This window comes from Ovis canadensis, chromosome 3 (assembly GCF_042477335.2).
Source record: "Ovis canadensis isolate MfBH-ARS-UI-01 breed Bighorn chromosome 3, ARS-UI_OviCan_v2, whole genome shotgun sequence".
In the NCBI taxonomy this organism is placed as follows: Eukaryota; Metazoa; Chordata; class Mammalia; order Artiodactyla; family Bovidae; genus Ovis; species Ovis canadensis.
In genome coordinates, this window is record NC_091247.1 from 154,385,952 (window position 1) to 154,411,295 (window position 25,344).

Here is a 25,344-nt window from a genome sequence, read left to right on the forward strand (position 1 = left end):
GGAGCTTGGCAGGCTACAGTCCATAGCGTCTCAAGAGTTGGACATGACTTAATGACTACTACCACCATCACCCTCATGTACTAAGAAGGATACTCAGATCTAGAAAATCTTTTACTAATAAAATCTCTGCCTTATTAGCAGAGGTGAGGAGACCAAACTGTAATATAGCCTTTGACTACATGGTAAATTTATTCTTCAACATTGTGGTTTCAAGTTGATGATTTTAACACATGTGTTTTATTCAGTAAAATATGAAACATATATACCTATAAGTCCAACTGGATTAAAATGCTAGCTTTTGTTTACCAATGAACATTATCACAAGAGCTAGAAGAACAATACTGTATTCAATGGAGCAATACAAGCTACTGAAACTGTCTTAAGAAAATAGACTATCTGAAAAACCTATAATAGAGATTGAATTAGTAATTTAAAAACTAACCACAAAGTTTTTGTGGGCCCAGGTTTAGATAGCTTCACTGATGAACTTTATTTAAAGAGGAATCAATACCAATTCTTCACAAATTCTTCTAAAAAATAGAAAAGGAAGGAATATTCCTAACTCAATCCAAGAGGCATTACCTTGATACAAAAACCAGATAAAAACATAAGAAAAATCAGAAAACAATACCTTTCATGGATGTAAAAATTCTCAGCAGGATACTAGGAAACTGAATCCAGCAGTACATAAAAAGAATTATATATTATGACCAATTAAAATTTATGTCAGTAATGCAAGGTTGGCTTAATATTCAAAAGTCAAATAATGTAACACACCATAACAATCAAAGATAATGTAAAGCACACATGGCCACCTCAAAGTTTGACATATTTTTATAATGTGTCTGTATGTGTGCATGTGTGTGTGTGTGTGTGCTCAGTTGCTCAGTCAAGTCTGACTCTTTGCAACCCTGTGGACTGTAGCCCACAAGACTCCTCTGTCCATGGAATTTTTCAGGCAAGAATTCTGAAACTGGTTGACATTTCCTGCTCCAGGGGATCTTCCCGACCTGGAGATTGAACCCATGTCTCTTGCATCTCCTGCATTGGCAGGTGGATTCTTAAGGGCTGTGCCAAATGAAAACGTATAAACTGGAATAGAAAGTGACTTATTAACCTTATGAAGGGAAGTATGGAAAACTATAGCAAACATCATTCTTAAGAGTGAAAATCTGGATGCTTTCACCTTAAGATGAGGAAAAGAACAAGAATGTGAGCTCTCTCTTCTATTTTACATTGTATTGGAGGCCAGGGCAACTAGGCAAGAAAAAAATAAAAGATCCAGATCAGAAAAGAAGAAGTAAAATTATTTTTATTTGCAGATGACATAATCTTGTATGTAACACATCCAAAATCCTAAGGAATCCATCAAAAATCAATTAGAACTAATAAATGAGTTTAGTAAGATGGATGAATGATCAATATATAAAAATCAGTTCTTTTTCTATACACTTCTAATGAACAATCTGAAAATAAAATTAAGAAAATAAGTCCATTTTTTAATAATATCAAAAGGAATACAGTACTTAGAAACAAATCTAACAAAAGATTCTTTACCATCTCAGTGCACTAGCCCCAAGCATCCAGTATCATGCATCGAACCTGGACTAGCAATTCATTTTATATATGATATTATACATGTTTCAATGCCATTCTCCCAAATCATCCCACCCTCTCCCTCTCCCACAGAGTCCAAAAGACTGTTTTATACATCTACGGAGAGGGAGGAGAGAGGGGAGTTCAGGATGGGGAACACTATATACCTATGGCAGATCTATGTTGATGTATGGCAAAACCAATACAATATTGTAAAGTAATTAACCTCCAATTAAAATAAATAAATTTATATTTTAAAAAAAGATTCTTTACCATCTGCATTACCAGGATAATGAGTGCAAAATTTATACCTTGAAATTACATGCTGAAATTTTTTGAAAGAAATTAAGTATGAATATAAGCTGAAAAACATGCCATGTTCATTGATTAGGGAATTCAACATTGTTAAGATGGCAATGTTTTCCACAGAGATTATCAGATTCACTGTAATCTCTATCAGAATCGGAAAGATTCTTCAAATTTTTTGAAGAAGTAGATAAGTGACCCAGAAATTTATATGGAATTTAAAGAGATTCAGAAGAACCAAAGCAGATTTGGAAGAAAAAAAAAAAAGAATAAAGCAGGAAGATTCATACTCTTCATTCTCAAAACTTACAATAGTAACTTCAAGGCAGTATGGAGCTTGCATAAAAATATTAATAATACATAAATCAATGAAATAGAATTGAGATTCCAAAAATAAACCCATGCATCTTAAGTTAACTGATATTGAGACGAGTACCAAGACAATTCAATGGGAGGAAGTATATTGTCTTCAGCAAATGGTACTGGCACAACTGAATGCCATATGCAAAAAAAAAAAAAAAAAATGAGGTTGGACCCTAGCATCATATACAAAAATAATAGAAAATAGACCAAGAATCGAAATGTAGCAGTTAAAATTTTAAAGCTATTGAAAGAAAACAGAGATATATTTTCATGATCTTGGATTTGACAATTGATTCTTAGGTATAACACCAAACTCATGAGCAACAGAGCAAAAAATAAATAAATTGAACTCCATCAAAATTAACTTTTTTATACTCCATGAAGCATAATTAGCAAAGTCAAAAGACAAACCCCAGAATGAAATAAAATATTAGCAAATCAGATATCTCACAGAGGATTTGCATCTAGAAAATATAAAGAACTCTTATAACTCAAAATAAAGACAAATAGCGCAATTTAAAATAATATTCCAGTTATTCAAAAGAGCTATATAAATGACCAGTAAGCCCATAAAGTGGTACTTGGCAACCTATGTATCAGGGAATGCAAATCAAAATTATAATGAGAGACAACTGGGTTGGCCAAAATGTTCACTCATTTTTTGTTTTGTTTTTCCTGTTAGATGTCTCTAATAGAGTTTAGTTGTCTTTAACTTCATTTGAAATAATTTTATTAGATTAAATTGTAACAGCTGTCATATCAGTATGCATTTTAAAAAAATCAAGATTGGTAGACTTTTGTGTGCTATTTAAATACTGAAGATGGAAGAAAAAAGCAATATTTTCAGCATATTTTGTTTCATTATTAATGTTTCAAGAAAGGTAAAAAAGCAACTGAAACACAAAAATAAGACAGGAAGAGATTTGTACAGTTTATAAAGAATGTGCTGTGATTGAACTAACATGTCAAAAGTGGTTTGCAAAGTTTCATGCTGGAGATTTCTTACTGGACGATACTCCACAGTCTGGTAGACTAGTTGAAATTGATGACAATGACATCACAACTTTAATTGAGAACAATCAATGTCATACCACACTGGAGATAGCGAACATACTCAACATTTCCTAATCAAGCTTTGAAAATCACTTGCACCAGTTTGGTTATGTTCATCACTTTGATCTTTGAGTTCCACATAAGTTATGCAAAAATAAAACCTTCTTGATCATATTTCTGCATGTGATTCTCTACTTAAATGTCATGAAGCATTCCACTTTTAGAACAAATTATGACAGGTGATGAAAAGTGGACATGCTAGAATAATGTGAAATGGAAGAAATCATGGGAAACATTAAGTGAAGCACCATCAACCACATCAAAGGCTGATCTTAATCCAAAGAAAGTAATGTGTATATGGTGGGATAGGAAGAGAGCCCCGCTATTATGAACATCTTCTGGAAAGCCAAGATACTTGTTGTATCACTGTCAATTAGAGCAACAAGTATCACTCTCAATTAGAGCAACTGATAGCAGCACTTAATGAAAAGCATCCAGAATTAGTCAACAGAAAATACATACTCTTCCATCAGGATACTGCAATACCACATGTCTCTTTGATGACCAGGCAAAAACTGTTACAGTTTGGCTGTGAAGTGTTGATTCATATACCATATTCACCAGACATTTCACCTCCCATTATCCATTTATTTCAATCCTTACAAAACTACCTGCATGGAAGAAATGTCAATTCCCTGGAAGACTGTAAAAGGCACCTGAAATAGCTCTTTGCTTACATGATTAAAAAAAATTGGGAGAAGATGAAATTATGAAGTTGTCTGGAAAATGATTTAAGATAGTGGAACAAAGCAATGAATATGTTGTTCAATAAAGTTCCTGGTGAAAATGAAAGATGTGTATTTTATTTTATTTTTTTAATTTATTTATTTTTTAATTGAAGGATAATTGCTTTACAGAATTTTGTTGTTTTCTGTCAAACCTCAACATGAATCAGCCATGAAGTGAAGTCACTCAGTCGTGTCTGACTCTATGACCCCGTGGACTGTAGCCTGCCAGACTCCTCTGTCCATGGGATTCTCCAGGCAAGAATACTGCAGTGGGCTACCATTTCCTTCTCCAGGGGATCTTCCTGACCCAGGGATCAAACCCAAACCCGGGTCTCCCGCATTGGAGGCAGACGCTTTAACCTCTGAGCCACCTATATCCCCTCCCTTTTGAACCTCTCTCCCATCTCCCTCCCCATCCCTCTAGGCTGATACAGAACCTTTGTTTGAGTTTCCTGAGCCATACAGCAAATTCCCGTTGGCTATCTATTTTACATATAAGTTTCCATGTTACTCTCTGTATTTTATTTTTACTTAGAAAAACTGAAGAAACTTTCTGGCCAACCTAATATTTCATACCCACTAGGATGACTATAATCCAAAAGTTAGAAAACAGCAAGTGTTGGCAAATATGTGAAGCAATCGGAACCCACCCTCACATACTGCTGATAAGAATGTGAAATAGTGCAGCCACGTTGGAAAGCTCTGTGACAGTGCTACAAGTTGTTATACATAGTTACCATATGAACTAGCAATTCCACTCTTGGATAATATATACAAGTGAGATGAAAACATATGTCCACACGAAAATTTGTACATGAATGTTTATAGCAACATAATAGCCAAAATGTGGAAACAACCCAAATGTCCATAAACTGATAAACAAGTTTGAAAATGTGGTACATTCATACAATAGAATACTATTCAGCAATAAACAAGAATGAAATATGATGCAATCAAACATGCTAAACACAGATGAACCTTGAAATCACTGTGCTGAGTGAAACCTAGTTACAAAAGACCACATGTCATGTGATTCTATTCATAGAAAATGTCCAGAATAGGTAAATTAAAGTGACAGAAAGTAGTCATTGTTTAATTCTGGGCTGGATAGAATAATAAGGGAATGATAGTAAATAGGTACATTTTTTTGAGGTGATGAACATGTTCTAAAATTGACTGTTGATGCTTGTGCATATTTGTAAATATACTTAAAATCATTGAATTGTGCATTCTAAATGGGTTAATATAAGTTATGTAAATTATATCTCAATAAATTTTTTAAAAGAGCTTGGTGGTTGTTTAGTTGCTAAGTAATGTCCAACTCTTGTCACCCTATGGACCCTAGCAGCCTGCCAGGCTCCTCTGTCCATAGGATTCTCCAGGCAAGAATACTGAAGTGGGTTGCTATTTCCTTCTCCAGTTAAAAGAGCTTATTCAAGTGTTATTTTTTTATGAAGGCATAGTGACCTCTAAAACAAAATTATATATGTTTGATAATATTCAAGGTTTAAAATATTACAAAATCTTCAAGCAAAGAGTTATAACTTAACAGTAAGAGCTATGAAATGTACCTAGATTCTTATTCTAGTTTGACCAATTATTACAGTGTAATTCAGGCAAGTTACTTAGTCTGAAAGTTATTTGATATGAAAAATGAGTGTCATAAGCTTATTGAAAAGGGACTAAGTGAAACATGAAGTAAGTTCATACATGTTATAATAGCATGTATGTTATGTTCTATGCTATTATAATTATTATTGTTATTAGCTGATAACTCAATGTTATTAACTTACTACAAGTTCACTTTTCCATGTGCATTGCTGCTGATATGGAGGTGGTACAACTATGGTCCCAGTTTCAAGAAGTTGCCAAATTCTGTGGTGCAGCACACAAAAGCATAAGAATAGAAAAGAAAAGACAATAAAGACAGGACTAAATAAGGAAGGTCATCTCATGCGTGTGAAATAAAAACTGTAGGAGGAGAAAGCGAATTTCAGGATTGGGTGGCAAACTGAGCGGTAGAGATGGAAAGAAAGATAGCATTAGTGATATAGTGAAGAGCTTGGTCTGGGTGAAGACGCTAGAAAGAGATACGGAACATCTTTGAATGGATACAATTGGTCTCTGCTAGGCATGATAAGTGGAGAAGGCAAAGGCAACCCACTCCAGTACTCTTGCCTAGAAAATCCCATGGACAGAGGAGCCTGGTAGGCTGCAGTCCATGGGGTCACTAAGAGTCAGGCACGACTGAGTGACTTCACTTACACTTTTCACTTTCATGCATTGGAGAAGGAAATGGCAACCCACTCCAGTATTCTTGCCTGGAGAATCCAAGGGACAGAGGAGCCTGGTGGGCTGCCGTCTATGGGGTCGCACAGAATCGGACATGACTGAAGCGACTTAGCAGCAGCAGCAGCAGGCATGATAGGCCAAAGTGTTTAGATATGCTAGGGTACTAGTAGTGCTTTTCAGTTGTGGTTCTCTTAGAGAAATAGAATTAGTTGTGTATTGCAACCATTGGGTAACAACTCTTATATTTGAGAGTTGGGTTAAATAATCCCTCAGGCAAGTAGAGGCATTATTTATCTGTGGTTCCAGTAGGTCTTTGAACAAGAAACAAAAATCTCTGCTTTAGAAAGAGCTGTCAAAAATTGCACCAGGTAAGTTAAACAGACAAGGAAGACTGTTCAGGATTTTTGCAATAGAGACCAAAGCTACAGCAACAGAAGAAAGAAATTGAACTCTTCTCCTCCAAAACAAAAGATGAAAGAGTTTATAAGTGCTGCTGTGAGCTAGTGGGAAGGTGTTGAGAGATACTGGAGGTGAAATTAGTCTGTGTGATTAGGCCATCTGTGTTTACTACATGCTCAGTCGCAACCAGCTCTTTGCAACCGTTTGGACTGTAGCCTGCCAGGTTCTCTGTCCATGGGATTTTTTCAGGCAAGAATTCTGGAATCGGTTGCCATTTCCTCCTCCAGGGGATTTTTCTGACCCAAGGATCCAGGGATCGAACTCCAGTCTCCTGGTTTCTCGCTTTGCAGGCAGATTCCTTACCACTAAGCCATGGGGAAGCCTTCTGTGTTTACTAATTAGCAGCTATTGAAGTTAGGCTCCTACTCTCTCATAGAGACTAAGCAACAGAGGTGATATTTTTCTTGATTATTACATTTCAAAGGAATGACTCCCAGGTCCCTAAGAAAGACATTCCTGAATTGTAGAAGATTTATACTTCAAAGGAACAAAAAAAATTCACAATTCCAAGGTTTCTAAAGTAACTGCTCCAAGAAATAAGAGGTCAAGGGCCTATAGTCAGGAGAAAACTTTCTAAAGTTAGTCAAGCTGAATGAAACATTAGGGCCCATCTTGATCATAAGACACTTTTTAAAAAAAAATTTGTCATGTGACCCTTGAATGCTGATAACCCTTGTAAATATATATGCATTTACACGATGAATTATCTTTAAACCAAAAATGTTCTGGGTATTGTTATATGCATTATAAACTAAAGGGAGATCTTTACTTTGTTTCTCTCCAGAACCCAAGTGCTTATTATTACTTTTTCCTTAACACAAAAGAACTATGCTTTGCAGGTTTCCTTCTTTGAGCAATGTTTTAATGTAGAAGTGAGCTTTATGAACTGCTACAAGACCCATATAATTTCCATTTTCACTTAAGAAACTAAAGGGACTTTCAGGCTGCCTTTGTGCTGGTAATTAGGACAACTGAATCTGAATCTGTGTGTTTGAGTCGTGGTGCATATATTGCTTTCTTTGTCAAATTCATCTTTATTCAAGTGAGACATCCTATATTTGTGGATGACTCAGACAATAATAACAATAGTAGTTAAATTTTACATTTCTATTTGTTTAGTCACGAAGTCCTATCTGACTCTTTGATACCCGATGTGCTATAGCCCACCAGGATCCTCTGTCCTTGGAATTTTCCAGGCAAGAATCCTGGAATGGGTTGCCATTTCCTTCTCTTACATTTCTACGGTGCTTTACAATTTTTAATCACTTTCACACATATAATCTTAGTTTTTCTTCTCAGTAAACACTGTAGTAGGGTTTCTAACAGGAATTTTACAGTTAGTTGTCCTACAGATGGAAAGACTTGACTTTCGGCCTTTTTACTCCTAACTTAATGTCTAGTTAGAAACTGAATAATTTTTCAGATCCAGATTTTCAGCATAAATTTGAAAATCACCATGTTCTCTTTTCAAGTAATTAAATTGGGATAGGTCTCACATATTCAATTTGTTTGCAATACAACTTTAAGAAGGCTCATAATTGTTGAAGCCTGTTAACATCAATCGGGTCCTTTGATTATAGGCGTAAGGAGTCAAGCTAAAGGAACATAGTCTGTTAGTTTTAAATAAAGATTACAATAAAATAAAATACAAAATTATTTTTAGGCCTCTGGGGCTAAAACTCAAGAATTGCCTATGGCATTGACAATGAGAAATAATTTTTGAGAAAAGTCAACATATCTTTGGGAAATTTCCTACATGTCTGATCTAATTTAATAAATATCTCTATGTCATTGTGCATCCAAAAGAAGCTACTGGGTTGACCAAAGGTCTGCTTGGATTTTTCCATAAAATGTTATGTAAAAACCTGAATGAACTTTTTGGCCAACCCAATATTTAACACATTATGAATGTAGGCAGAAAAGAATATTATTGATATTTCAATCTGAAATAGATTTCAAGAAAAAATGCCTAAAAATTATACCTTTAGCTTGATCTCTCATGTTTTAATTTTTTTTCTATCATCAGGCAACCCTGCCCAGCCCACTTCTCTCCACTACATGAATCCTTATCAACTGAATGCCTATGGTATGGCACTGAAAGCAGTGGGAGAAATCGTTCAAGATTATGACAGTGATAAAATGTTCCCAGCTTTAGGTTTTGGTGCAAAACTGCCTCCGGATGGAAGGATATCTCATGAGTTTGCTTTGGTAAGAATACATGGAAATAATTGATATTTTGAAAAAAAATAGCATTTTGGATCTTTTCATAGGTTCACTGCTTATGCTTTAATTGTTCATGTAGCAACTTCTTATGACTATAAAATCAGCTCAGTTTTAGTAAATGATTGATTTAGAAGTGTGATATTAATGGAAAAAAGACTAATAGATTAGCAACAAATCTACCTAAAGTGCGTATGATTTAAAACCTATTCTGGTTTTCAGTTGCTACATAACACCTTCCATTATATTCATGATTTGTGGGTCAAGAATTTGAGCATGATACAAGGAGAATGGTACGTTTGTTCAAGATACCTGGGCCACACCTGGGATGCTTTGATTGGCTAGAGATGGCTGGAATTGTTCTACTGGAGCCATATATCTGTTCCTTTCTGACTGTTGGTTGGATTCCTCAGTTTTCTTCATGTCGTATCTCCTGGAGCTAGTACATCCACTAAGATGTCTCATTTGCTCATGACTAATACCTACAGCTAGGATGGCTGAAATACTTGGATTCTCTAGGCATCTTTCCTTCTTTCTACATACAGTTTGTCCATGTGGTTTTGTGGGCTTCATCACAGTGTACTGGTCTCAAGGTAGTCGTATTTCTTACACAGCAATCAGCTTTCTCAGAGTGGATATTCTAAAAGGCTGGGGAAGAATCTTCAAGGACTTAGAAGTCTCAGAAAGTTATTTCTCCTACATTCCTTTTTGTCAAGCAAGTCACTAAGTTCACCCCAGTTTTGAGGTAGTGGAAGTAACCTTCACCTCTCAAGGGGAAGGGTATCAAAGAATGAGTAGCTATCCTTATTCTTCCATCTTCCAAAATGTCATTTCTTTTCAAATATAAAGGATCAGTTATTGGTAAAATTATTATTTTTCAAATGTAAAGCAATAATTATAGGTATAATTATAATTTCAATATAATGCAGTAGATGTGACTCAAATATTTACCTAATTAATGTTTAATTTACATAAATCCACTCTTGTTGTATGATTACAAATAAGCAATGTTCTGTATTCTACCTTTAAAATAAACTTCACACAGGTAGTGCTTATAGGCCCAATCAGCCTTATTCTCATTTACATTTTTTGATAAAAATAATGGGAAAAACTATGTGGGAATGGTTAGATATCATTTTGGAAAATTTTTAAATTTTCCTAATAGAAATGCCTCCCTGCTATACTCTATATATTGTGAAATTAAAGTCTTCTGTGCCCAACAATTTTTGTAGGTATTTTCTGTTGTTTCTATTCTTGTTACAAAAACAATGTGTGGGATTTTTTTTTTTTTAGTTCTACAAGAAAAATAGACAAATAAACAATTCAATTATTTACTAATTACTGAGTATCAAGCCAGGTACTTTATGCTCATTTCTTGTACAATCTTCATAAAATTCTTGTCTGATAGGTCATGAGATGAGTGACACATCACACTACTATCAAGAGCCACTCATATTAAATACACTGAAAAGAGTACCCCCAGGAGTTGTATAATTTAGCCCAGAGTCACAGAATTTAATCAGGTTTCCAGAAGACAGGACTTGAACCCAGGTCAGTCTTATTGTAGAATCTTTGTTCTTAACCACTACTAAACCACATTTTATAAAAAGCATCTATAATAATACCACCTCTTAGATATGTCCTTTATGAGCCCCATTATGTACGCACACACACACACATACATGCACACACACACACACACACACACACACATATACTTCCAGAACCTTCTATATGATGAGACTTTATCTTCTTTAATATATTTTAAGAGTTGTATTTTAATTTTTTCCCCATATGTATTCTTGATTTTTCTGTTCCATCACCCCCATTTTGGGAAAGGTTGCTGGAGGTTTTAATTTTCTTCTGTGAAATAGCCCATATGCTACCACCCCCAATGTCATATAAAAAATGAATATCTGTTGTGATTTTGTTGTGTGCTGGATAATTAAAATTTCCCAGAAATTTATAAGACCACGAAAATCACTCATGTGATCCTATATCTTGTGTGCCTCAGGAAAAAGGTCCTGACTATTTTAAAGCTTAAGAAAGGAATAATAAAAAATAATAACTATGCTAAACTAAATGATATTAATTTTCCTTCCACAAGTTTTTCCTCACCTTTGTGTATGATTTTTTTTCCATTTGTTCTCTAATTCTCTCCTTTTCTGCTTTTCCTGCCTCTATATTCATTCTTTACAACCAAACCTATGCAAAGGAGAAACTTTTTATTATTTGCATCTTAAATGATTCTTTGAACCAAACTCAGATATTTATAGAAGGTCGCACTCTAAATTTATGAAAAATAGTTTCTAAAATTGGTGAAAGTGATGATGATAATGCTTCATCTTTAATTTTACTTAATAATTATATGACCTTAACTTTTTTCAAAGCACTTTTTTCTTGAATAAGACAAAGGTTAAGTAGATCTTCAGAGAGATAGTACTCCATTTAATTTTTGTGTTAACTTCATCCTAAATAACTACAATATATAACTGTAGATGCTGAAAATGGCAAATAGAAAAACTTCAGTCCATGTCAATCTGGCAATTAGTGTACTACCTAGTGTTACCAAACCCTCATATTTCCACGGTAAGAATTTGTGATCTATATATTGACAATCATTAATGTTTATCAAACTGAATTCAAATAATCTTTCAGATAGCAAGGGAGGTGTCTCACTATTCACACTGCTCACTGAACCTGGGGTGGGTAAGGTGCAAGCAGGGAAGCTGGAAGAAGATTCAAGGAGCCATAGGAACTGCAGACATGTTTATTCTCTGATGGCTGGTGCGGCAGCCATGATGCAGCCGTGCTGTATTCTCTGATGACTGACTCAGCAGACACAGCCATAACACAGCTGCAAGGGCTTTTCAGGTGGAGCTTATACAGTTTTACAGAAAAAAAAGGGGCCCATGATCAAATGAGTACATCATGACATGCAGGCACAGTGCTATAAATGATCTCAGATGTTACATAACCATGGAGAGTCATTATTTATGGAACATGAGGCAAAAGCAAGAGGTCCTGGGGCAAGAGAACCTGACTACTGCCATCGTGGCCAATTGCTCTTTCCCTACAAGAGCTCTTTAACAAAAATTTTAAATCCCTAATTGGTGAGTTTGAGGCTGGCATCAATGTTGAAGTTGAGCTTTAATCAATCAAAAGGATCTAAGGTAAACCCCAGCTTTTTATTTGAAATATGTGTAGGAATAGGTATTGTGGAAAAAGAAAGAGAAAATATCCCTGTATTACCACTTTAGCACTTTTGATTGTGGAATGCCATGGCTGACAATGATACTTGATGACTCATTACACTGTACCTGGAGATATAATTACTCATTACACTGTACCTGAAGATACTGAAGTTTTCAACAGTATGTAAACCAGGAACTTCCAGATGTTCAAGCTGGATATAGGAAAGGCAGAGGAACCGGAGATCAAATTGCCAACATCCTTTGGATCATCAAAAAAGCAAGAGAGTTCCATAAAAAACATCTACTTCTGCTTTATTGACTACGTCAAAGCCTTTGACTGTGTGGGTCACCACAAACTGTGGAAAATTCTTAAAGATATGGGAGTACCAGACCACCTGACCTGCCTCCTGAGAAGCCTGTATGCAGGTCAAGAAGCAACAGTTAGAACTGGACATGGAACAACAGCCTGGTTCCAAATCAAGAAAGGAGTATGTGAATGCTGTATATTGTCACCCTGCTTATTTAACTTATGTGCAGAGTACATCATGAGAAATGCTGGGCTGGATGAAGCACAAGCTGGAATCAAGATTGCTGGGAGAAATATCAATAACCTCAGATATGCAGATGACACCGCCCTTAAGGCAGAAAGCGAAGAACTTAAGAGCCTCTTGATGAAAGTGAAAGAGGAGAATGAAAAAGTTGGCTTAAAGGTCAACATTCAGAAAACTAAGATCATGGCATCTGATCCCATCACTTAATGGCAAATAGATGGGGAAACAATGGAAACAGTGATCATTGAGACTTTATTTTTGGGGGCTCCAAAATCACTGCAGATAGTGACTGCAACCACAAAATTAAAAGATACTTGCTCCTTGGAAGAAAAGCTATGACCAACCTAGACAACATATTAAAAAGCAGGGACATTACTTTGCTAGCAAAGGTCCATCTAGTCAAATCTATGGTTTTTCCAGTAGTCATGTATGGATGTATGAGTTGGACTATAAAGAAAGCTGAGTGCTGAAGAAATGATGCTTTTGGACTGTGGTGCTGCAGAAGACTCCTGAGTCCCTTGGACTACAAGGAGATCCAAGCAGTCAATTCTCAAGGAAATCAGTCCTGAATATTCATTGGAAGGTCTGATGCCGAAGCTGAAACTCCAATTCTTTGGCCACCTGATGGGAAGAACTGACTCATTGGAAAAGACCCTGATGCTGAGAAAGATTGAAGGTGAGAGGAGAAGGGGATGACAGAGGATGAGATGGTTGGATGGCATCACCAACTCAATGGACATGAGTTTGAGTAAGTTCCTGGTTTGGTGATGAACAGGGAAGCCTGCTGTGCTGCAGTCTGTGGGGTCGCAAAGAGATGGACACAACTGAGTGACTGAACTGAACTGAACTGAAGATACAATAGTGTAAAGGAAATATTAGGAGGAAATATTTCTAATAAGCACATGGCCAGAGACCTTAAAAGAAAATCTTCTGCCCTCTTCCTTAATAAACAACAAAATTAAATGTATTTATTTTCAAAAACATTCTTCATTTTACTTTTGTGTTAGAGCCTCACATAAGCTTATTTTTATTTGTCTTAACAAGCAAAAAACAATTCCCCTTGTTATTGTTTTAAGAAATAAATTTTTTAAAGATTTAGAAAATCATTCTATCAACATAAATAAAAAGGGGGGTGGAGAATGGTACCTTGTTATTTCCAGAGGAATAAAGGAAATACATAGTTTTATAGGAATATAAATCCCATCCCAGGCAAAATGTTCAAATGCTGATCAAAAAGTAACTCAGAACTATCCTGGTTTGTAATTGTTCCCTTAAGGCAGATATATAATATATTTTATGCCCAAAATCAGTAATGAGTTTTTATTTTAACTAGCTTTATACCTTATCAAGCAAAAAACAACCTAAACTTATATTTAAAGGAAGGTTAATCAAAGGTCAGCTCAGATTAGCATCAAAAAAATCAAAACATCAAAAAAAATTAACGTCAAAAAAAATTTTTAAATTGCTATTTTGTGCTAAATATTATACTTTCATGTTTTAATTTGAATTTGTATAGTCAATTCTATAATATAATAGTTATTTTATTACTTTCATGTTTTAGAAGTTACATGAGGGTTAATTAATAAATTTTGAAGGAGAAGACAAAATTTAAAGAACAAGGCGGATATAAATTATTCTTTCACAGGTGACAAAATTGAAGTCATTGGTAACATTTGGCTTAGGTCACTAAGATCCTCAGTCTTTCAAATGCTTAGGATTTTGTAATATTGTTACATAGTGGTGGTTTCCTGGTGGCTCAGATGGTAAAAAACGTGCTTGCAATGCCAGAAACCTGTGTTCAGCCCCACAGGTTTGGAAAGATGCTCTTGAAAAGGAAATGGCACCAGCATTCTTGCCTGGAGAATTCCATGGACAGAAGCTACAGTCCATGGGGTTGCAAAGCGTCAGACATGACTGAGCAGCTAACACTTTCACACTTTGATTGTTCAGATAAAACATATACATGCTCATTATGTTTAAGCATAGTAACTATGTTTAGTTGGGCTTCCCTGATAGCTCAGTTGGTAAAGAATCCACCTGCAATGTGGGAGACCTGGGTTCAATACCTGGGTTGAAAAGATCCCCTAGAGAAGGGAAAGGTTACCCACTCCAGTATTCTGGCCTAGAGAATGCCATGGGCTGTATATTTCATAGGGTACCAAAGAGTCAGACATGAAAGCAGCGACTTTCACTTACATGCTTAAGCATGGTTACTGTGTCTAGTGTTTTAAAAACATAACTACAATTATATATATATATATATATATATATATATATACATATTACCCCCTTCCAGAGGTGGAGCCTAATTCCTCCTCCCTTGAATGTAGGCTACGCTTAGTGACTCATTTCTAAAAAGTAGATGAAAGTAAAAGTAATGCTCTGCAACGTATAAGATTAGTTTCTGGGCTTATTGGAGCTTCCTCCTTGCTCTCATTTTGGAGAAGTTAGCCACTTTTGTTGCATAATGTTGGAATACACAAGCAGCCCTGTGCAAAGTTCCTTTAGCTTATCACCAGCAAACCGTACAGGTGAGCCTTCTTAGAAGCAGATTGTCCAACTCTGGTCTTGCTTTCAGATGACTGCAGCCCAGGTCAGCTTCTTGACCCTAAGCTCTTGAGAGATCCAGAGCAAAAATCACCTGGCTAAAATATGGGATAATAAATGCCTACTGTTTTAAGCCACTACCTTTTGGAATGGTTTGCTAAATAGCAATAGACAACAATGCCTTATTGTGTTATTTATGGAATCTGGACTCAGAATTAAACCTGATAACAGAGCATTCAGAGAATGAGAAAGCTGAACCAAGTCTCCAGTTGCCCTTCTAGATTCTATCTGCCGAATAAGAACTCCAGTGCTGTGCTAAGTCACTTCAGTCATGTCCGACTCTTTGCAACCCCATGGACTGTAGCCTGCTAGTCTCCTTTGTCTATGGGATTCTTCAGGCAAGAATACTGTAGTGGGTTTCCATGCCCTCCTCCAGGGGATCTCCCGAACCCAGAGATCAGCCCACGTCTCTTACATCTCCTGCATTGCAGAAGGATTCTTTACCACTGACCACCTAGGAAGCCCAAGAACTCCTGTGGCAAGCTCCAATTCCATTGAACAATATGAACAAGTTTCTCTGATTTTTTTCACTTTACCTTGTCGTGATGCTACTCACACCAAATTATATTCCCTTTGATCCCTTTTTTTGGGGGGGTTATCAATTTTGGCCTGAAAATGTGCAAGTGGCAGATATTTTACGTTTTTACTTCCATTAAAAAAAACTATTTGAATTTATAGTATTTTTCCTGATTTTTGTACACAACACTGCAGAAAGCTTGGAAAATACAGAATAATCTAAACAATCAAATAAAAATTGACAATTATATAACCACTCAGAGGTAGCCACTATTAATATTTTGTTTCCTTCTTTTCAGATTTTTATATGTTCATCTTTATATGTTCAGAGATCTGTGTATAAGTATTAATCATAAAATGTGATATTCAACTTCTCAAGATTATTTAGAATTTCCTTCTGCCCATTAGTTGAAAAATATCCATTTTTAATGATGGCACATTACTGCATATCACAATTAATATTGATATGTTATAATCTATTGTTGATTACTCAGTTTATTATTATTATTTGCTATTATGAATATATAACTGAGTTTTCTTTGAAAAAAGCTTTATGGATATCAACATGTGTTGTTCTCTTTTTTAGTTTATTTTTATAGACATTATTCATTCTTTTCCTGTTTTTGCTGTAACATTCTACAGAATGGGAACCCCCAAAACCCCTACTGTAATGGCATTGATGGTGTCATGGAAGCTTATTATAGGAGTCTGAAATCTGTGCAACTGTATGGACCAACCAATTTTGCTCCTGTAATTAATCATGTAGCAAGGTAAGTAAATAATTTGTTTATTTTATTGTGCTGGACCAGAATGAAATCATAATTTTATTGTTGGCATGGCTCCACAAATGAAAGTTGTTTTCTAATAATTTACCTCCAAGAAAGTGAAGGAAAAGATATACAGTAAAAAGACTCTCCATTGAACTATCATGATACTTCAATAAGAACTTTATATCAAAATATCAGATGGAAACTATACATTGGTTTATGTTAGGACCTATATTTGTTCAACCAGGGAAAAAAATTGTATTATTTGAATAAGCATCCATGAGAGCAATATCGATCACAATCTCAACTGTGAAATCACTCATATCTAAGATTATATTCCATAGCAACATAGAAGTAATAAGAGATTGAATTCTATGAAGACAACTAAAGCCTTTCAGTGATATATAGGACACATTATCTTAACCTCCCTGATATTAACATATAGTATATGATATTGAGATTAGAATATAATTACTTATTCTAAATACATGTTCTAGAAAAATTGTTAATGTAAAATTTTATATACGTTTGCTTAGCATAACCCGGGTCTCCCGCATTGTAGGCAGACGCTTTACCATCTGAGCCACAAGGGAAGTTGCCCTAGTAAATTAGACACTACTTTTAAATCCCTAAAATATTTTTACTGACACAGTTTTAAATCCTATGAAACCCTGCCTAATTTTTAGGTAATTGAAAAGGAACAACTCTCATGGCTTTCCCAATATGTAACCAAAACTAAAAAGTACTGCATTTGAATTACTGAAGTTCTCTATTTGAAGGTTCTGGTACTTTACCATCTCCCTGTTAGATATGGTCAGGCTACCCTGGCGGTTCAGTGGTAAAAGAATCTGCCTGCCAGTGCAGGAGATGCAGTTTCAGCCCCTGCATCAGCATAATCCCCTAGAGGAGGAAATGGCAACCCACTCCAGTATTCTTGCCTGAGAATCCCTTGGGCAGAGGAATCTTGGTGAGGTACAGTCTATAGGATTGCAGTCAGACATGACTGAGCATACACAAGTGCATTAGACATGATCAGCAACTTAAATATGTTCTACTTTTCATTACCTGGGACATAGACATGATAATAAAATATCCCTGCACCCAGGACAGTGGACTCTCCTGTGGAATTCCATCTCAGGTTTACACTGATACACTGACAATGTTTTTTCTGAGTATGACCCTTTAGATCAGGTTTTTCAAGCATTTTCAGCTACAATTTGTATTCTTATCAATTTTATGGGTTTTCTTGGTCGCTCAGTGGTAAAGAATCTGCCTGCCAGTGCAGGAGATGTGGGCTTGATCCCTTGGTCAGGAAGATCCCCTGGAGTAGGAAATAGCAACCCACTACAGTATTCTTGCCTGGGAAATCCCATGGATAGAGGAGCAAGGCAGGCTTACAGTCCATGGAGTCACAAAAAGTCAGACATGACTTAGCAACTGAACAACAACAATGAACCTTATATCTCAACCCTGGACACACATAATTAAAATAAAATAATATGAAATAATATTTATTCTTAGCTCATATTTTCTTTTTTTATTACTATGGTTTCCTTTTCTTTTCTATTACTTTTTTAATGCAAATCTTGACCCGCGAAATTGATTTCAAAATTCACTGAGTCATTACTTGTAATTCGAAAAATACTTCCTAGCTTATTGTGTTACATAGATGAGTAATATCATCTATACTTTCTTTTCCTAAGTCTTTGATAGCCATCAAATAAAGCAGAATGAAAAATTATATTAATGCAAGATAAATTATATTTGATTCTTACTCTCTTACACACTGTCATACCCATCACTGTTTTATGAAAAGATAAAAATGATAGAACCTGTTTTGTGTGAATTCATGCTATTTATTATAAATTGCATTTATAATAACTTATTACCAGTGTTTACCAATTAATTTCATAGATTTTGTGCTGGTATATCTTTGCTGTAAAAGTTAAACTTTTAGCTATGAAGTTTGCCCTGATATATTAGGCCATTGGTTTGTCTACAATGTATTCAAACTTTATTATTATAGAGTCCATCAGGTACTGATTTTCATTGATAATCAATAGATATTTCATTGAAATCATTTTTCTGTGATTTACTTGATGATTTTTTATAAACTGTCCTCTATGAGCACCATAATGCTTCCTCATTATTAGATATGACCAATATACTAGTTATGTACTAAAAGTCATAAAACATATTCTATTGAGAATATCATCAATATACTCAGAATGGTAGAACAAAATGGCAAAAGAGAGGAAATATAGTAATAAAATTCTCCTGTATATTTCTAGTATTATTTGGTGAGAATTATGCAGTAGAGTACAGTAGATAAGTACTAGAATATGTTCTCATTACATGCCTAATTTTTGTCTTTGATTTTTATATTTTCCTTTTCATCTTTCACCAATTTAAGACCTAAAACTATAGCTTTGTCAAAAAGTATTTCTTCCGTTGCATTTTTATCATTAAGGTGAAACTCACATGACATAAACCAACCATTTTAAAGTTTACAGTTCAATGACATTCAGCATTTTCACAGTGTTATGCAATCATCACTGCTATCTAGTTCCAAAACAAGAATAATAATCATTTATATAATTTAACATGTATAAAAATCTACCAGTGTATAACAATATAAATATTTACTACCATACATGAAATTTCCTTATTAACAATAGAAAGTTGCATTATCTTGATTTTAAAGATAAGAAAATAAAGTTCAGATAGCTTATGTAATTTATGCAGAAGACTATACACATTATGTGTTGCTTAGACAAGATATCTATTTCCAAAAGCCATAGCCATTCCTCTGTGGTAACATGCCTTCCAGCTCACCTTTTATATGTGAATGAATTTCTAAGGCTGCCCAACATTTCTGTGTGCCAGCATCCAGTATGCTGTTATTCTAGTGTGCTGTCTCAGAGAAAAAAAATTATATATTTGAGAATTTGCCTAATATAGGCTCCTAACAAATGTTGAAATATTTTCTTGAGATTAACAGATGTGTTGACTATTCCGAATTATATTTAGCAGCTATCATGTGAGAGAAACTGTTTTATTTTGGGTATTGTTTACCTTTTATTTGCCTTTCAGATATGCTGCTTCCGTAAAGGATGGCTCCCAGTATTTTGTGCTCCTAATTGTGACAGATGGTGTTATCTCAGATATGGCTCAAACTAAGGAGTCCATAGTTAACGTAAGTAGGAATCATTCTGTCTTGGGCTGGCTAAACGAAAGTATTGTGCTGCTTAGGTTAATTAACTGAAGTCTTAGTTGACTTAACAGTGAAACAAAATGTCCATGCCTTTGCAGCCAGTGCATTATCTAGACAACTCTTTTATAAATGAAAATAAATCATATCATCAACTTCATGTGCATGAGTGTGTTTATTAGTTTCATGTATATAGTCTTACAATTTGTACAGAATATTTCTAAATATTTGCATTTCAGTTACAGGAGAACTGTGATAATTTCTATGTTTATAGAACTGGATGGGGACTAGTTTCTAATTATGTGCTACATTTATGATTAATTGATTATCTTCTTTATTAGACTATAATCTATAAAATCTATATTTACTAGATTGCAATCTATAAAATTATATCTGGTTTTACTTACCTTTCTATATTCAAGTTGAGCAGTATTTGACACAAAGTAGACATTAGTAAAAATGGTTGTATGAAAGATTATCATATTTCATAATTATTAATGGCTTATTAATGACATAATTATTAATAGCATATAATCAGCTGTTTGTGTGAGAAAAATTAGTTACATGTGGGAAAAAATAAAATTTTTATAGACATATACTTAGCAAAACCAAACACAAAATGAAAGAGAGGTAAAAGCTTGCACATTATGTGGCACACTGTCTTGCATAATATGTGGAGCCTGGATGGAAAGGAAGTTTGGGAAAGAATGGATATATGTATATGTATGACTGAGTCCCTTCACTGTTCACCTGAAACCATTGTTGATTGGCTATATTGGGCTTCCCTGGTGGCTCAGATGGTAAAGAATCTACCCGTAATGCAAGAGATCTTGGTTTGATCCCTGGGTCAAGAAGATCCTCTGGAGAAGAGAATGGCAATCTACTCCAGGATTCTTGCTTGGAGAATTCCATGGACAGAAGAGCCTGGCGGTCTACAGTCCATGGGATCACAAAGAGTCAGACATGACTGAGCAACTAACACTTTCACTTTCACTCCTATACAAAATAAAACGTTTAAAAAAAAAAACTTGAAAGGTGTTTCTCCAAAGAAGATACACAAATAATCAACAAGCTATAAGAGCCTCAACATCACTAATATTTGGAAAATGCAAACCTAAACCACAGTTAGATATCACTTCACACATGTTATGGTGGCCAATATTAAAATTTTTTAAAAAACTTAAAAAATAAACTAATAGGACATGTACTGAAGAACAGTTATTCATATTTCAATGACCTGATGATGTGGTTGCTATATTGCTCCACCTTTCTGTTGGTGGATCTCATAGTCTTAGCATAAAATTGTTTAATCATACTAATAATAACTTTCTATAATTATCATTTGTAGTCATACATTTACTATAAAAATTGCTTTTCCTAGCCATAACTATTAATGAGATAGAGTAATGCTTTTTCTTCGCAGGTGACCCTATTGGTAAAGAACCTGCGTGCCAATGCAAGAGTGGCATGGGTTCGATCCCTAAGTTGGGAAGATCTCCTAGAAGAGGGCACTGACAACCCACTCCAGTAGTCTTGCCTGGAGAATCCCTTGGACAGAGGAGGCCAGCAGGCTACCGTCCATAGGGTTGCACAGAGTCAAACACAACTGAAGCGACTTAGCATGCATGCATGCACTACTTTTTCACAAATATGGTATCTTTTTTCACCTTTCAGTAACAAAAAGATCTTCAAATAGAGAAAGAACAGGAAAAAAGAGACTAAAGATACCCAGAGTCAGCTTAGGAAAATTTTGTCTGAGAATAGCAAGTATAAGCAAATGCTCAGTTTAAAAAAAAAAAATATTATCCAAGACTGGTTATTCCTGAAGAAAATCCACATGAATTAGCATATGTACAGAGTTCAGAAAGGATAAAAGTGGAGTCAAGTATATTATTCTGTGTTAATATTAAATACATCCAAAAGTATTTCAATGAAATTATGTGAAAAAGTGTCAATACTTAGGATATTATTTTCTTCCTAATTCTTAGTTGTTTTCCTAATTCAGTTTCTTAACTGTGAACAAGTTTTATATTCTCTTTGAAGGCTTCAAAACTTCCAATGTCAATAATTATAGTAGGTGTTGGACCAGCAGAATTTGATGGTGAGTAATAAAATTTCAATAGCATTAATTGGGAATTTATTAACTGTAACTCATCATGTACTTACATATCTATCACTCCTTTTTTTGCATATAGGGATATGAGTGTGTATGTGGGTTTGTATACTATGTCCATGTACGTACAGACATAGATATCACATGATGGAGTCTACTGAAGTGAGCAAATTAAAAGAATATCTTCTGAGTAGTTCATTATCTCTCTAGTATAGGTTAATTCAACCATGTAGCTTTCTGTTTTATTAGAGATGAATTGTACCTCAAAATATTTCTTAATATTGAATGATAAATTGAGTTTTTGTTCCTAAGGCAAAACACACTCTGGGTTCCCTAAAAACTTTTAAGGGTGAGCACTAAATAAATAAACCACTATGTTGAGAAGCATAATAATGGATTTTCAGACCTTGGCTTGTTGGTAGACATTATCTTTATAAATATTTATGTTCTGTCATATGAAAGACCAAAGTAAAATGAAAATGGATATGACTATCTGAAACTTAATAAGACTATATAATCATGCTAAATTCACTTATTGGGCAGTTTTCTGTTTCTGTTGGCTAAAGCCATCTTCAAATGCCAATTAGTGATGGGTGTTCATGTAACTAGTAATCTGGTAGTAGTAAACTCTGCTAGTAAACTAGTAAACTAAAAGTTACTAAACTAGTAAACTCTAAAGTTAGTCCATTTCTTGTCACCTGATGGATTCCTGTAAGAGAACTCTATGCTAGGTAGCAACTGTATAACCACATAATATTCACCTGATTCATGTGTTTTTACATTGATAATGAGAGTATTTAGCTTGGAACTTTAGAAATTAGAATAATTTTAAAATATTTGAAGCAACTTTTGGTATGTGACAGGTTAATTTAGGCACATAGGTGGCTAATCATAATATGATCATCACTAAGATGATTCTTGCCTAACCACCAGGGCCTCCCCAGTACAGACAGTACAGGTCTGTCAGTCTCAGGAAAAACAACACAGCCGTTATATTGCTGATCTTGGAGGTTCTTTCCTTTGATTCCATACTTGGCTGGTCACACTTTGCATGATTATAATCTTCCAGTTTCTAAAGCAAAGTCAGTTTAGCCCTGCCTGCTGTTGCTCCTGCTAATATTTTCTCTGTCTCTGAATATTTACATCTGTTTTCATTGTCCATCAAGCATGAATCTGAGCTACCTCTCTGGAGTCAGGAAAACTAAGACACATCCTTCTTGTTAATACTTTGTGTACTTGATCATCTGCACTGAACAGTGACAGGCTACAATTCACAAACTTTACCAGTTGCTAGGTTAAAGTAATTCATGATTTCCTTTTCAGTTACTAATTTGCTTTTGCCTCTCAAGTATGCACTTTTCACTGAGTACACCCCAGCTCTCCAGGAGTCCTGTGGAAGACCATTGTTAGGTGTAAGACCTCAATCACTGTTCCTCAACCTCCCACACATAATGTATGAATACAGAGCAACTGATATTTCCTGGTGAATATTTCTGGTCATATATTTCTATTCAAAGCAGCAGGCACAGCTATTTAGGTACTACCCTCATACAATAGCCACACTTATTTATTTTCTTCAATTCTTTTGTTCCCAATGAATTCTTTATCAGAGTTTTGAGGTATGAAAATTCATTATTTCCCCCTCTGATTTCTTGAACTAACTAAAAAAAATATGCAAGAGTCACTCAAATAGAAATCAAAATGTAAGTTTTATTAATAGTAGTTCAGAATTAGAGAATCTGAGTTACCCTGTGCACAAACTCAGACTTCTTATTTCTTTTCTGCCCCAAAATTAAATGACCTCCCCTTTATGTCAAGGCCTCCTCAGGACAGGAGCAGAGCCTTGCCTATTTATCATACCACAGGGAGAAATTGCCTTTAACCTGAGGATAGAGTACTCCAAAAAGAGATTCAAAGTCAGTTCCATCTCCCAATCTTAGTTATCCTATGAATCACTCTTCTCATGAGGAAGAGTGATTAAAGATTATAGACATAAGGAATTTGCCTTCCCATAGAATTCTGTCTTGGGAATTAAAGTGAACTTTTCCTCTGGCAAGCCTATAAACAGGCAATTAGGGTCCTGAAACACCTGATTTTTGTTTTCACCCTGATGGAAGAAAATTTCTGAGTTACATTCAAGTTGTTATTATCTTATCAGAGGAGCCTTTTTCTAGGCACTTCCAAATCTACCATAAGTAAGTTTATATAGTATGCATATAAATTAGTAGGAAAAGACTGAAGTAAAACTTGCATATTTTCTCAGTTAGCTACATAAATCCAACATCTACATGTATTTCAACCAAGAGGTTTACATAGGCAAGAAATAAAACATATTGCCATCTATTCTTTGAAAGTAGAGGAAATATAAATTAACTATTAGATTAACAAGTATTTAAATGTCTTATTTCTGAATTTCAGTGAGAATAATTTAAAACTTTCTGTATAATTTTTCAAAGCAGAATTTCTTTGTCCTTAAAATGCAACAAGTCAATGTAGTATCCATGTAATTGCCTTGATCCAAGTTTAGGAGAGGGGGGAAAATATAAGGGGTTCTAACGTCATTTTGTCTCCCAAGGCTAGAAAGAAATACAGGTCTGTTTCTTATACATCTTTTATCCAGAGAGGGGATCAGGTGGGTAACCGGGGCTTATGATTTCAGGTTCCTTGAGGACCAGATGATCTGAAAAATTGAAGGATGAACATTTCCCTTCCACCACTTACATGCCATTTCTTTTCTTCTTGCTCTCAAATGTGTAGTTTCCAATTCTGCTACCTGCAGCCTTTTAACCCAAAGGACATACTGAAAAGTGGGTGATATTTTTATAGCATCTCATTCTAATACGTTGTTGCCTGAGTAACTGCCATTTTCTTTAACTGAAATGAAACACTCACAAAGACCAATGGAGATTGTAGAGGACAGTGGAAGGTGAGGCCCAGAACATCATCTAATTTTTTTGTCTATTTTTGAGTGAGTATAGGGTAATCATTATGAGTTATTAGCAAATTAGATAATATAGGAGAAAATTCTCTGGTTGCTGACATGTCACCATCAGTGTTCATTTATGTCTCAAAGTAATATGAAAATTTTGAAAACAAACCTAGAAGAAAAAAGAAATTAATTATTGAAAATATTTGAGTATATTGAATTTTCCTATTTAGATCCCTAATAAATAGGAGAGAAAAATAGTTCTTTTGTATTTTGAATAATTTAATTGCCTTGTTAATGGAAATTTATACAATTTACTAAATATTGACATATATTATATATTTAAACAGATTACTGGATGATGGTTCACTATCAAATTATG

General features: G+C 34.9%; 1 protein-coding gene across 4 annotated transcripts in view; it reads left to right on the forward strand.

Annotated features, from left to right (window-relative positions):
* CPNE8 (copine 8) overlaps nt 1-25,344 on the forward strand; it is a 267,087-nt gene that overhangs the window by 228,236 nt on the left and 13,507 nt on the right. For 3 of the 4 annotated variants that reach the window (XM_069584636.1, XM_069584637.1, XM_069584638.1), the window contains 4 exons: nt 8,884-9,065; nt 16,588-16,715; nt 19,806-19,908; nt 21,967-22,024. In XM_069584636.1, coding sequence (XP_069440737.1) covers nt 8,884-9,065; nt 16,588-16,715; nt 19,806-19,908; nt 21,967-22,024 — 471 coding nt within the window. Of the gene's footprint in view, nt 1-8,883; nt 9,066-16,587; nt 16,716-19,805; nt 19,909-21,346; nt 22,025-25,344 lie in introns of all 4 variants that reach the window. The other variant, XR_011255932.1, reaches the window with a different exon arrangement.